The 13,306-nt window shown below is 49.8% G+C and overlaps 2 protein-coding genes across 2 annotated transcripts; both read left to right on the top strand.

The window, feature by feature from the left end:
• The first annotated feature begins 655 nt into the window (after nt 1–655).
• LOC109749700 (expansin-B3) lies at nt 656–2,346 on the top strand. Its single transcript, XM_020308647.3, has 4 exons — nt 656–946; nt 1,047–1,156; nt 1,277–1,461; nt 1,733–2,346. Exons 1-4 carry the CDS (start codon nt 772–774, stop codon nt 2,055–2,057), a joined length of 795 nt encoding a protein of 264 aa, XP_020164236.1. The 5' UTR covers nt 656–771; the 3' UTR covers nt 2,058–2,346.
• An 8,689-nt stretch (nt 2,347–11,035) lies between these two features.
• Nucleotides 11,036–12,739, top strand: LOC109749701 (expansin-B2). The gene is made up of 4 exons (XM_020308648.4): nt 11,036–11,311; nt 11,419–11,528; nt 11,767–11,951; nt 12,050–12,739. Exons 1-4 carry the CDS (start codon nt 11,119–11,121, stop codon nt 12,384–12,386), a joined length of 825 nt encoding a protein of 274 aa, XP_020164237.1. The 5' UTR covers nt 11,036–11,118; the 3' UTR covers nt 12,387–12,739.
• Nucleotides 12,740–13,306: the final 567 nt, after the last annotated feature.

Below are 13,306 nucleotides of genomic sequence, written 5' to 3'. Positions count from 1 at the left end.
GGATGCAATGGGACGGCGTCCGCATGTCCACGACCATCATGGAAGCAAAAATTACAGGACAGCGTCCGCATGTCCACGACTGTCTGTGAACAGAAAAATGCAGACGATGTCCGCCTTCACCCCTAAAGGCGAGCTTTGCTACATCTACGCAAAAGTTTTATGAAACTTATAAAGAAATTGAATTTTTTGTCCCACTTTTTTTTCTAACTTTGATCATTTGCCCACCCCTAAGAATTACAGGTGGGGTCGGGGACACTTGCCATTGAGACAAGTCTAGAGCAAATTATCAAACCCCATATAAAGTGGGACAAAAGATCCAATCCTCATAAACTTATATACGAGCTTACATGGTCTGATTTGGTTGGAAGTAAAAAACGCTTAGGCCCACCCGTGAAATTCAAGGGGAAGGTGATTCGTTTCTAGAAAGGAAAGGTCGTAGCATCATGTAAGAGGTTACTTAGGTGTAGCATTGTTGCTCAAGGGCAGGTACGCACTACGCAGTGTGGACAGAAACATGCAATGTGTAACTGCCAAGCCGTGATTTCTCGCAGGATTTGCTCCCGTAGCCATGTGACCCCTACACAAAGCACGTCGTCGGGTGCAACAACCGTGGATGGCGATCGCGTCGCCCTGCACTGCGCCTGCCTATAAATACCCCGGCAATATGATACTCCCAGAACATCAAAGCATAGTTGAGCCTCCCAGCCCGACCTGGTCACAGTGCGCTGGTACACTACCCCCACAAGCTCGAAGAAGCAGTGGTACTTTGACATGGCTCCTCTTTCGTCCAAGGCCGTTGCACTCGTTGCACTGTTCTCCCTCCTCGTCACCTACGCCGCCGGCGCCGGGAACTTCAACGACTCCGCCTTCACCGCCGACCCCAACTGGGAGGACGCCAGGGCCACCTGGTACGGCGCCCCCACCGGCGCCGGCCCTGACGACGATGGTACGTCTGCATGCGCCGTGCCGGTGCATGGCGCCGCGGAGTTCTCTCTCCATTAATTGAACGTTTGTGTAATGACATGCGGTGATGGATGTGCATTCAGGTGGTGCCTGCGGGTTCAAGAACACCAACCAGTACCCCTTCTCCTCCATGACATCGTGCGGCAACGAGCCCATCTTCAAGGACGGCAAGGGGTGCGGCTCCTGCTACCAGGTAGCTAGACTAGCTCGTTCGTCATATTGTTGGTGCTTTGCCCCTGCCGTACGTGGTGGAAATGGAGCTGGTGACACAGTGCTAATCTTGACTTCTGATCGTTTACTATTGCCTTTCCAGATACGATGCACCAACGACCAGTCCTGCTCCGGCAACCCGGAGACGGTGGTCATCACCGACATGAACTACTACCCGGTTGCCAAGTACCACTTCGACCTGAGCGGCACCGCCTTCGGCGCCATGGCCAAGCCCGGCCTCAGCGAGAAGCTCCGCCACTCGGGCATCATCGACATCCAGTTCAAGAGGTCGGTGGCATTTCATCATATCGTTGCACGAATCCTATCTGGCCCTACGTGAACGATGAACAGTATCATACTCTATATAACCAGTGCTTTTGCCCAACAAAACTTTCACGACCGCGACCGGTTTAACTGGGACCCAAATAGATTCGCTGCGAATAATACTCTATTTTGAGCACCGTCGCTTCACACTTATTTGCCGTCGTCCCGGCTCGGTCACAGACCAAGTTACAATGGCACATGGGTTGCTGATTGCTGCTGCTGATGATTGGTGCAGGGTGCCGTGCGAGTTCCCCGGTCTCAAGGTGACCTTCCACGTGGAGCAGGGGTCGAACCCGGTGTACTTCGCAGTGCTGGTGGAGTACGAGGACGGCGACGGCGACGTGGTGCAGGTGGACCTCATGGAGGCCAACTCCGGGACGTGGACGCCGATGCGCGAGTCATGGGGCTCCATCTGGCGGCTCGATTCCGGCCACCGCCTCCAGGCGCCCTTCTCCATGCGCATCACCAACGAGTCCGGCAAGACGCTGGTGGCCGACAAGGTCATCCCGGCCAACTGGGCGCCCAGCACCTTCTACCGCTCCATCGTCCAGTACAGCTGAAGCTGCTGAACTGAACCGAACTCATCATTTGGAATCATGCATGCATTGGCTTGATTTGGTATCTGTACTATCATGGATCGTTTTGCATGGGTACTACCGAGGAGGTTTTTGATTAGTTAAGGTTGGGTCGTCGGGTGTCATGTAGGCGTCGTCGTGCATGTGTGTCTTGAATACGTCGGTGGGATATGGAGGAGGGGCACTTTTGCATGTGCACTCCCGCGCCCACTGTCACTGTACCAGTGTGTAAGCAGACCATAAGTTATTACTGTTTGTGTGTACTCCTGCTTAACTCTTGTCCCTCCTTCAGTCTCTCATCAGTACTGCCAGTACTCATCAGTTCGTATTGCCCTAGTACTTGTCAAACTTGATTATGCGCGCCAAGGATTAATTGCACGCCAGGAATTCGATCCTGACTTTCTAACGAACGTACGGCCACGGCAAGTGGAAATTCTACTCCGTTCCGGTAGATTCGACGATCCTGGAAAGGTCGGTACGTCATAATTTTTGCAACGACCAAGCAAAGCACGCAGTCGAGTATGTCTGCGTCATATCAGTTACCACCGACTAGCTAGTGCGTCTATCCAACGCAAAGGGTGCCAATCTCCCGGCACATGTCTTTCACTTTCAAAAGCTCCTTTTCTTTCCGTATGGTAACCACTAACCAATTCGTTCGTTCTATAACCGTCAGTCTTAGCTACCTAATGATAGTGAATGATTCGGATTAACTTTTACACGAGCGACTGCCGGCAACATCGCCGCCTAAAAGTTCACTCTAGCTAAGAAAGTTGTTTAACGACTAGCATGCATGCTAGTAGAGACCGCTGGATCGTCGCCGTAAATACTGGCGCTAAACTCTCCCAATCGCCGAGCTAGTCTTTGGTCATGTTCTTTTAGTGAAATAACAGGACTCTGCTCCGTTTAGTCTTTGGTCAATGTTCTCAAATTAAACTACTCCTAAATGTGAACCAACCTACAGTTGGATGGCTAGGAGGACAGTGTTATCTCTAACCAGCAGGGTTCAAGTCCTAGACCAGACACCGATGCACGCATTTTTTTAGATTTATTTCAGGTCTTTCGGCGACATGCATTCAGTAGGAGGAGACTTTCTCATCGACTATGTAGACGTCTGCGGCGAATTCGTCAATCTCAAGATGATGTGCTAACCCATTCTCTTGAAGGTGCACATAGGATGAATGCATGTGTGAGCGTCTGCGCCTGTACTGTTAAAAAAAACTACTCCCAAGTATGTTATTTATACGGTTTCTTTAATGAAAATCCACTAGAAGGTTTGTTGTTTTAAAATAAAAGAACTTCTAAGTAAGTTGTACTACTATGAATGTCATGAATAATGTACTGAATGGTGCACAAGATAGCCAGGTAAAAACTGGAAAACTTTATCGTCGATGCCCTTTCTCTTTCTCCAGACAAAATGAAGAACATGGAAAAGGAGGACGAGACCTTCCACCTGACCCGCACCGGTCGTTTCTCCGAACAGTTAACAGCGGAAAGGGACAAAGTAACGGACTGCTCAGGCGCATGTGCGGGGCGCGGAGTGGGATGCCGACGGCTGCGTCGCCTACCCGCCTCTGCATGTGAGGTGCGGGCCACGGCCGCCCGCCGAAGGCAACTGCCGGTGGAAGGAGCGACCACGTACGATCGAGTCGCTCGCGGCACGCAGGCCGGAAGTCACTAGCCCAGCTCTTGCACCAGATTTCCGGGGCCCGCCGGCGCGCACCCACCGTTGCCGCCTTGCCGGCTCCGTCTCAGACTGAGCTTTCGGCGACCCGGCGAGCGATCCATCTCCCACCACGTACTCGATCTCGGTCCCGATCGTGTGCCGCGACGGGTGCACAGGTGCTAATGTGCTACGCGAAGCCGTGCGGCCGGGGAACGGGCCGCTCGCCGCGGCAAGCTACGGCGCGCGCGTGAGCATGCCGGTCCTGCGTGCGGGCGGAATTCCTTCCGGATGCCGTTAATTAGTTATAGTTACAGTCGTTGGTCAAATTCCGTGTGCTTTCGGTGATTCGTTCTGCCGCGACGCAAAACTGCGGCCAGTTTCTGGACAGTTCTTTTTATGCAGGTGTCTTGCTTTAGCCGGTGGATGGAATGTGTGAACAACCAAGTTCTAGACTCGAGTAGTAGGAGGACAATGATCAAGGAAAATGCACCCACGCATCGCCGAAGAAAAATGGGGCAACTTCACGTGCGCTCTTACTTGCGCCACTCGTCAACGTGCATTTTCGGTGGTGGGGGAAGATACATCAACTGCAGATCCGTGAACGTGGTTACTAGAAGAAAAGGAAGTGAATAACCATTTTCATCAATATCCCCTGTGAAAACAGATTAATTTCGTCCGCAGCTATCTCTTTTCTTTTTTGGTCGCCCCCACGTGCTCTCCAGCAGGGCGACTTGAGCAGCGACCAAATCATCCTCTGCGACAGCCCCTCCCCCCTCGCCCGCCGTCGTGGGGCAAAACACGTGCGGCGGCGGGGCTCCTCGGCTTCCCCTTCCTTCTTCTGCAGGCGATTGGTGCTCCATGGCGATGGATGGCCGTGGTGCACGCGCCAGTCAGTTCAACTCAGGCCCTCTGCGGCTCGTCTCACAGATCCGATGGCTCGCGGACATCTCCCCTTGGATGAAAGGGTGTTATCGATGCCCTTCGAGGTGGGTGGCAGTGTGTTCCCAGCCGCGTGCTATGGTGGCTGGTCGACAACGACAGAGATGTCCGTCTAATCAGGCCCATGGTGACGTGGGATGTCACCCTAGTTTCTAGCGTGGCAACTACTGTGTCACATTTGGCAGGAGAAACATGGTGCAATATTGGTGCGGGTGCAACACATGGTTCACTAGACACAAGGGGGTTATCATGAGGAAGGACCGTTTGCGATGTTCACATTGTAGACGGTACAAATATAAAACTGTCTGTCTAGATAATAAACGTGTGTGATTAGAAGGCATCGCGCACGACCGAGAAGAAGAAACCTTATGCGATACAGTACAGATGGGTCGAAAGGAAGAATCGTTTGTGAATTGATTAGTTATCACCCACGGTTTCGTGAAATGAACTGTGTACAAGATAGGACCAACAGTTTCACTAAAGACAATTGTCTATGATGATTAATCATTCCACGCACAACTTACGGGGACATGTGTGTGATTAGGAATAGAGGGTCGACACTTGTGGCAACACCACTCCCCTTCTTCCTCACTCGTATAGAACCCCCATTCTTCCTCATTCGGATTGCACCTAGCCTCATTCGCTATTTGCCAAAATCCATGAGCTTGATGACTCTCGCCACGCCGGCTATCCCCGCAGCATGTAGGCTCGGGAAACACGCTGCATCGCCGCCGACCTCCTTCGCCTCCTTCGTCGCCGGCCGCACGACGCTAACCTTTGCTCGCTCGCTGTTGACCAAGCCTGTTTTCTCATATGGAGAACGAGGTAAACGATACTAATTAATTTTCATCCATATGTGTCTTAGTTTGCAGTAACTCCATCTGTCGTCGCCGTGTCATTTTGCATCAGCACTGATTCGAGGAACCCACAATGCAAGGAAACACCAAGTCTATGTGGCCTCGGCCAAACGCCGGTGTTAGTTCAATATCACCCTACCAGAGGACATAGTCACTCACGGTATGCACCCCTCTGACCTGGTTTGGGTTCTTTAACAAGCCATGGACTGTTTTTTCCTATTCTGTACTAATCTTGATGCAATGCATTTGACTGAATATTGATTTTGCTGAGTACGACATAATTCTACTTTAGGAAAAGTTGGGAATATTGACCACTTTACAAACATAGTATTGCTAAATTGGATAAAAGGAACCAGATTGACTTCAAACTGGAAACTCTTTCTATATATTAGGCAATGATTTATTGTTCTACTCTTCTTTACGTATCACTCATATTTGCATTTCTTTAGTAGGAAGCTCATATTTCCATTACAGAAGTCACACAAGTTGTTGCACCTATTCAATTCACAACATGATAAAATTTGCATATGACAAATAATGCTCATATTTCTGTCCAGCATGTCCGTCCCCCGTGGTCCGAGCCCTGCGCCCTAACCTCCAAGCCCAGTCGCTTCTCCATCGACCGGACTTCGGCCTAGAAGGTGAGCAACCCATGTGCGACCGCCTCGATGATGTGGGGAGCAACTAGTTAACGAGCGCTCCTTCGGGAGCCTCGCAACGATCAGCGCCACTTGACGCGCTCTCAGCCATTCGCCACGTGTCGCGCTCTGGACGCTCCCTTCAGATTTTATTTTATTTTATTTTTTCACACGCATTTTTGGCTTTTTAAACGGTTTTATTCCCGGTTTTTTCCGACGTTTTGGTTTTTCCCCGGTCTTCCTTAGCGTTTTGACAAAAAAAATGTGAAAATTTTTTTTTACGCGAAAAAACGCGTTTACTTTTTTTTTCTTTCGTGAAAAGTCACTTTTTTTTTCGCGAGAGGCATGGTTGTGCTTTAGTGAGAGTCACGGCTGTGCCTTTCGGAAACAAAAAAAAATGCGTTTTCTGTTATTTTCTTTCACGAGAGTCACGGTTTTACTTCCGCGAGAGGCACGGTTGTGCTTTCGTGAGAGTCACGGCCGTGCCTCTCGGAAAGGGAAAAACAAAACACGTTTTCTGTTTTTTTTTTCTTTCGCAAGAGTCACGGTTTTGCTTCCGCGAGAGGCACGGTTGTGCTTTTGCGAGAGTCACGGCCGTGCCTCTCGGAAAGGGAAAAAATACGCGTTTTCGGTTTTTTTCTTTCGCGAGAGTCACGGTTTTGCTTTTGCCAGAGGCACGGTTGTGCTTTCGCGAGAGTCACGGGCGTGCCTCTTTCGGAAAGGAAAAAAACGCGTTTTCTGTTTTTTTTTCTTTCCACGAGAGTCACGGTTTTGCTTACACGAGAGGCACGGTTGTGATTTCGCGAGAGGCACGGGCGTGCCTCTTTCGGAAAGGAAAAAAACCGTGCTCCCGGTTTGGTTTTTTCGTACGGTTTTTTTCATCCGGTTTTTTTCGTGAAAAAAAAGTTCGTCAAAACCTATCAACATGGGATCTAGTTTTGAAGATCTCAATGCGAGGAATCCAGTGGTGAAAACGGTTTGAGATTTGGACGCACGGTTTAAGAGATAAAACGTTTTGAATAAACGAATCTACGAAAAAAGGGAAAACTCCCAGGTTGCGACAAGTGGCGCGCTGTATGTGCGCCACTTGTCGTGACCTGGGAAGATGGAGTGTTCTTTGCAACGAGTATTCCTTAATTAGTGATTTCGCGATGATGTGCCATGCACGCTTTATTCTATCTGACGTTCTTCCTGTTTCTTGCGCCAGCCCATTAGGCGTAGGTTAATATCCAGCGCCTGCATGCATAGTTTAATATCAGCGCCGGCCTATGTAGCAGTAGTTTCGGCCCCTCACGATTAAATAATTTCTGCATATTGGAAATTACAGAAAATGCCATCATTTTTAAATCGCTAATAACTAAATGCCCATAAGTCGGATTTAAACATGTTATATGTGACTCTTGCTCAGTTTTTCGCGTAGATTCTAGTTATTTGCCTCTCATCTATGTTAAAAATATTTAACTTGCTGTTTGAATTAAAATTGCTGAAATGCTACTTGGTTTTAATCATAAATAATTAACCGTAATTCGGAATTAAATAAATCATGAATGTAATTGGACTAGAAAAATGCATAGATGACACAATGGTGCACTTTTTCATGTTTAACTACTATAAAATTGTTTTAATGGCAGAACAGTAGTCAATCCTTTAATTGCATATGAGGCTTTTCAGGAGATGCTATTTATTTTTTCCGGCCTCATTTAAATTGCCTAGATAGGGATTTTTACTTATATTGTACTCTTTGCCATGATAATGAACATTTAAACTTGATGAGTATAAAAACGGGATTGAACCTAATGTCCTAACCTGGAGTTTCGTCGATATGCGACTCGTTGCATATCGAGCTTCACTTAATATGTAGTAATTGCTTCTCTTGCTTATGCCATGCCATCTTTCGTGTTTGTGCTTTATGCCATGCCTTGTTTATTCACTTTACCGTTTGCTTCTTTCTGGTTTTGCTTCTTCTTGCTAGAGTTCGGTAACGGTACGAAGTGCAAGGATTCGTTCAACTATGCTTCATGTGTTTGTTCCTCTTTAAAGCAGGATAACAGACAAGGATGATCGTTACCATGGATACCATTACTACCTTACTTGCTAGATGTCTTGATGCAATCGTTTGGTCTTGCGACCTACCACATGTTTACAACCTCTATATTGACATGATATAACCTTTAACCTCCACTACCTAGCAAACCTTTGATTTGCTATGTTACCATTTGCTCAACCACTCTTAAAGCGTTGCTAGTTGCAGGTGCAGCGTACTTTCCATGTGACAACATGGATATCTTGGGTTATCAAGCTTAATTGTTCAACCTGTTAAAATCTGGCCAAGGGTGGAAGACTTAGGCTTTTTGCCCCGGTGTTTTGTTCCACTTTAGCCAACATTAAGCACCAGCAATATTTTTTTTGTTCCACCACAAACGCATCTTATGGTGTGTGGGGGTTATGGGGCCTCCCTTGAATCCCTTTATCTATCGTTGAACTCTTCCAGAAGGCCCAACATTGGTACTAAAATTTACCAATGTAAAACTTGCATAGGAGTCATGAATCCGAGGTATCATAATAAACAACTTGAGCCAGCTTTCAAGGAGTGTTGGTCCGCAATGGCTCCTAGTTGGTAGCCCTAGGGTGGCTGGTTGGCCGGCCGGTGGAGTAGGAGGGGGTTGTGCAGGGTGGTGCAGTCCTGGTCCGGGTAGGTGGTGTAGGGACGACTCCGTGCAGGAGGTGGCGGGCTCATCAGCTGTCTTCGTGGTGTGGCAGTGCGCGTTCTTGGTTGTGGATGTCGGCCGACGGTGTGCCCGTGATGGGGCCGACCTAGTATGCGCAGGTGTTGTCCTCGCCTTTGTCCTCCCCGCTCGATGGCTCGGTTGTGGCGGCGATCTGAGTGTAGTGCTCTTGTTGCTGTTGTGTCGTCCGTCTTATCGGCGCCTATGGCTACGGGTGTGGCGTTGTGTGAGCTCTGCTTGGCCTAGACTAGTGGACTTGGGCTGAGGCTTGCTCAACGGCGGCTGTCTCTAGCCGCTAGGTTGTGCTCCCCTTCAGTTCATCGGGACAAGATGGGGACACAGGTGTGGACGCCTCCTACGGTGGAGGTGTTGACCCAGACCTAGTGGCTGATGCAGGGCTAGGAGTCGAAGAAGGTGTCTTCTACTCTTCCGACTGTGGTTGGTGCATTGGGATGAGGATGGTCGATGGTGTCTCGAGACATGGATGCTGGGGCGGCGGTCTGGATGGTGGTCTGCATGGATGGCTCGTCGGCGGGTGCCATGCCGGTGGTGGCGGCTATGCTTCTTGGTTGTCGGGGCGGCAAGGGGTGTAGTGACGGGTAGCTCGGGCACACTATTTGTCATTGGCAATGGGGTGCCCAGATCCAGATTTGGAGGCTGGTGCGCCTCCCGGGTGTTGGGGCCTCGTGGTGGCACGGGTGAGCTACCGAGCGAAAGCACTGCACCGACAACGACGACATCCGTGGGTGCCGTTATCCTCATGAGGACGCTGTTGTGGTTCTCCTCTTCATGCCAAAGCTCTGGGTGAAAACCCTGGTTTGTTTTAGGCTCGACAATGGCGACGCTTGGTGCCCTTTCCCCTCGTGAGGGTATTGTCGTGGAGCTTAGGTGTCCTGGGGCATCTCGCGGTGTTGTAATCTAGCTGTCCTATGTCCTATGTTTTCTTTCGGTTTCATAGTTGTATGCGTTTGTGTTGTCCGGGTATCCTGGGATCTGCTTTGTAAGAGGGCTACCTCATCACCTTGTATCGTTCGGCCGAATAACTTGGTTGTAATACTTTATATATAAAGCGAGGCGAAAGTCTGTTTCGAGAAATGTTCTATTTCCGTTTCCGTTTCAGTTTCCGTTCCGCATTTCCTTTTTTGAAAAAAAAATTTGCTCCAGAAAGCAAAAAGTTTCAGCTCTATAACTCCTTTTCATTATATAAGATTCTTAGTTTGGAATTGGCAAACACATTTTTTTACATTCATGATTTGAGTTTCTATTTTAGCGACGAATTGATGATATGATTTACGAATCTAATAACGCTCGAACACCGGGTGTAAGCATAGGGCAAATCGAATGTGTCCAATGGCAAGTTCAGTGACGCAAGAATGATAATTTTAATTGGTAAGATGTCTACTTCGTGTTTTAGTTTATTTTTGACAGAAAATTACCGTGTGTGTCAACTAACCTGTTGTTCTTGTGTCACTAAACATATCATAAAAAACGTTCGATTTGTGCGTCAGATACTTATCATTTCCGATGATTTATCTTGGGTCCATAGAGGCATGACGGTGGCGGTGGCGGTGGCGGTGGGCTGGTGGCAGGTGAGAACACGAAGGCAACTCCAGCGAAGGAGGATGCAAAGGAGTAAGCTCTAGGGTTAATTAGTCTTGGGAGTCCAGACCGAAGGCACGTAGCGACGGGCCACAGGGACGGCGCGTTGCTGGACGAGGTGCGTCGACCCAGTCAGCCACAGGAACAGAGGGCGCTGGAAAGAGAAGCCCAGAAGGAGGAAGAACATGCGTCAGAATCAGGGTAGCGTGAGGTTTGATCCAACGGCACACAAATCATCTGACTTTCTGCAACCAGCACCCGATTTGCGTCACTTGCGCGCCCAGAGTACTTATTACGCAGCGGGTACCGGTGTGCCGTACGAGTGTACGCCAAGTCGCCAATGGCATAACATGCGATCACTGACAAGATGTCATTTTTATAGTAGGAAGCACGTAAGGCAATGCCACTAAATTCCTCCATGATTCGCTCCTTGAGCCATTGCCCATGTGACCTTGCTAGCTCAAACACGGAATACTGTACAGGTTGAGCGGCCATTGTCGCCGTTCCCACTTCATTTTTGCCCGCTGGCCTGCCCTATAAATCCCCCGGCAATGCCGATCCGTCCGGCCATCAGACCACAGCTGCCGACTTACTTGACAAGTACTACTGGCTACTAGTGCAAGTATGGCTCGGGTCTCTGCCAATGCCGTTGCACTTGTTGCACTCGTCTCCGTTCTTCTCACGTATGGCTGCTGCGCCCACTCGGCGCTCAACTACACCGGCTCCTTGGCCAAAGCCTCCAAGGCTAGCTGGTCATGGCTCCCTGCCAAGGCCACATGGTACGGCGCGCCTACCGGCGCCGGCCCCGATGACAACGGTACGTGCGTACGTGCATATGCTCCGGTGGTGGCCGGCGGCGCATGTTATAACGTTACACAATGCCAGCTTAGGATAGTTAATAACAATGTCGATCGATCTGTGCAGGTGGTGCTTGCGGCTACAAGCACACTAACCAGTACCCGTTCATGTCCATGACTTCCTGCGGCAACGAGCCCCTGTTCAAGGACGGCATGGGCTGCGGCGCCTGCTACCAGGTACGTGTACATGATAAATTAATTAGTATACTACAGCGCCGACGCTGCTGCTAGTCATTACACTAGATTAGTCAAAGCTAACAGTGCGTACGTAGCTCCGTTCACACACTGATGAAATACGTGGGTAGCAGTCCGTAACATGTTACTCTGTAATAGTGCGTGGGTAGCAGTCTCGGCTCAAGAAAACATGTTTACGTGTAGTGTAGCGCATTAGTTGACTTTCTGCTTGGTTTTCCAGATACGATGCGTCAATAACAAGGCCTGCTCCGGCAAGCCGGAGACGGTCATGATCACCGACATGAACTACTACCCTGTGGCCAAGTACCATTTTGACCTCAGCGGCACGGCGTTCGGCGCCATGGCGAAGCCCGGCCAGAACGACAAGCTCCGCCACGCCGGCATTATCGACATCCAGTTCCAAAGGTCCGTAACGTCTCTGGCACAACCTTGACTACAGTAGTACTCCAAGCGAACTCTTGGGGCTCCGGTCACTGATCAGCTCCGTCGGTGCATGCATGCAGGGTGCCATGCAATCATCCGGGCTTGAACGTCAACTTCCACGTCGAGCGGGGCTCCAACCCCAACTACCTCGCCGTGCTGGTGGAGTTCGCGAACCGGGAGGGCACCGTGGTGCAGATGGACCTCATGGAGTCAAGGAACGGCCGCCCGACGGGGTACTGGACGGCGATGCGCCACTCGTGGGGCGCCATCTGGCGGATGGACTCCAGGCGCCGGCTGCAGGGCCCCTTCTCTCTCCGCATCCGCAGCGAATCCGGCAAGACGCTGGTGGCCAAACAAGTCATCCCGGCCAACTGGAAGCCCGACACAAACTACCGTTCCAACGTCCAGTTCCGTTGATCGCTCCGAGCTTCCGATCGATCAACGAATACGTTGATTGATTCGGTACAGTGTGAATGCAAAGTATATTGTTGAATTTTACTGTCAAGGTATATGTTTACGTCGTCGTGCGTGTAGCTCGAAGATGTGTTGGAATGGAAGTAGGCTTTAGCATGGGCAGCATGGCCCGAAAGCCTAACATCCAGGCCGGGCTTCTGTCTAGTGGAGTAGTAGTATCCACGTGCTACCCAGCCCACTATCACAAGATTCACAGCTCGAAATCTGATATATTGTAATTAATCAGGTTTATCCATATGCATTATGGGATACCAATTGTGTATTCAGTCAATCAGATGCTCCCATCATTTCTAAAAGTCCTAGTTTGCAATTGGTGAATTAACGTTGTGACATTCTTTTTTTAAAATACAGAGGCAAACGATTTGCTGCATTCATTAGGGATGCCGGTAAGTCCCAAACGTTCGGGATTTGACAATGGAAAACCCAACGTTTTTCGTTGCTGTTAGAAGGGAGAGAGGGATTTGGTGGAATAGTTTTTATGTATTGCTTGAGCCTCGTGGGCGTATATATAGGAGTACAAAGACCAACTTGGAGTACAAGACAAGGCAGGACCAAATCCTAATCTATCATATACTTCCTAATAATCCTTATACTCAACATCCCCCCGCAGTCACAACGGTAGCGACGCAGACGGTGAGACTGGAGAAGAATCTGAAGGCAAGCCGACGGACACCCCCCCACAGTCGTAACGGTCGACGCATCGCGGAGTCGTGGCTGGAGTGGAAACCAACGAGGTTGCTCAAGCAGGCGATAGCCCTTTGTGCCGTTTGTCGATGTAGCCGAGAGCGTGGGTGGTGGAGTCGTGGTCGAGGTAGCCATGCAAAGAATGCCGTGGTCGATGTCGAGTCGGGGTAGCCGGTGTC

This window comes from Aegilops tauschii, chromosome 1, assembly GCF_002575655.3.
Source record: "Aegilops tauschii subsp. strangulata cultivar AL8/78 chromosome 1, Aet v6.0, whole genome shotgun sequence".
NCBI classification, from domain to species: Eukaryota; Viridiplantae; Streptophyta; class Magnoliopsida; order Poales; family Poaceae; genus Aegilops; species Aegilops tauschii.
Note: the sequence above shows the minus strand (reverse complement) of the source record. Positions and strands in the feature narration are given on the sequence as shown.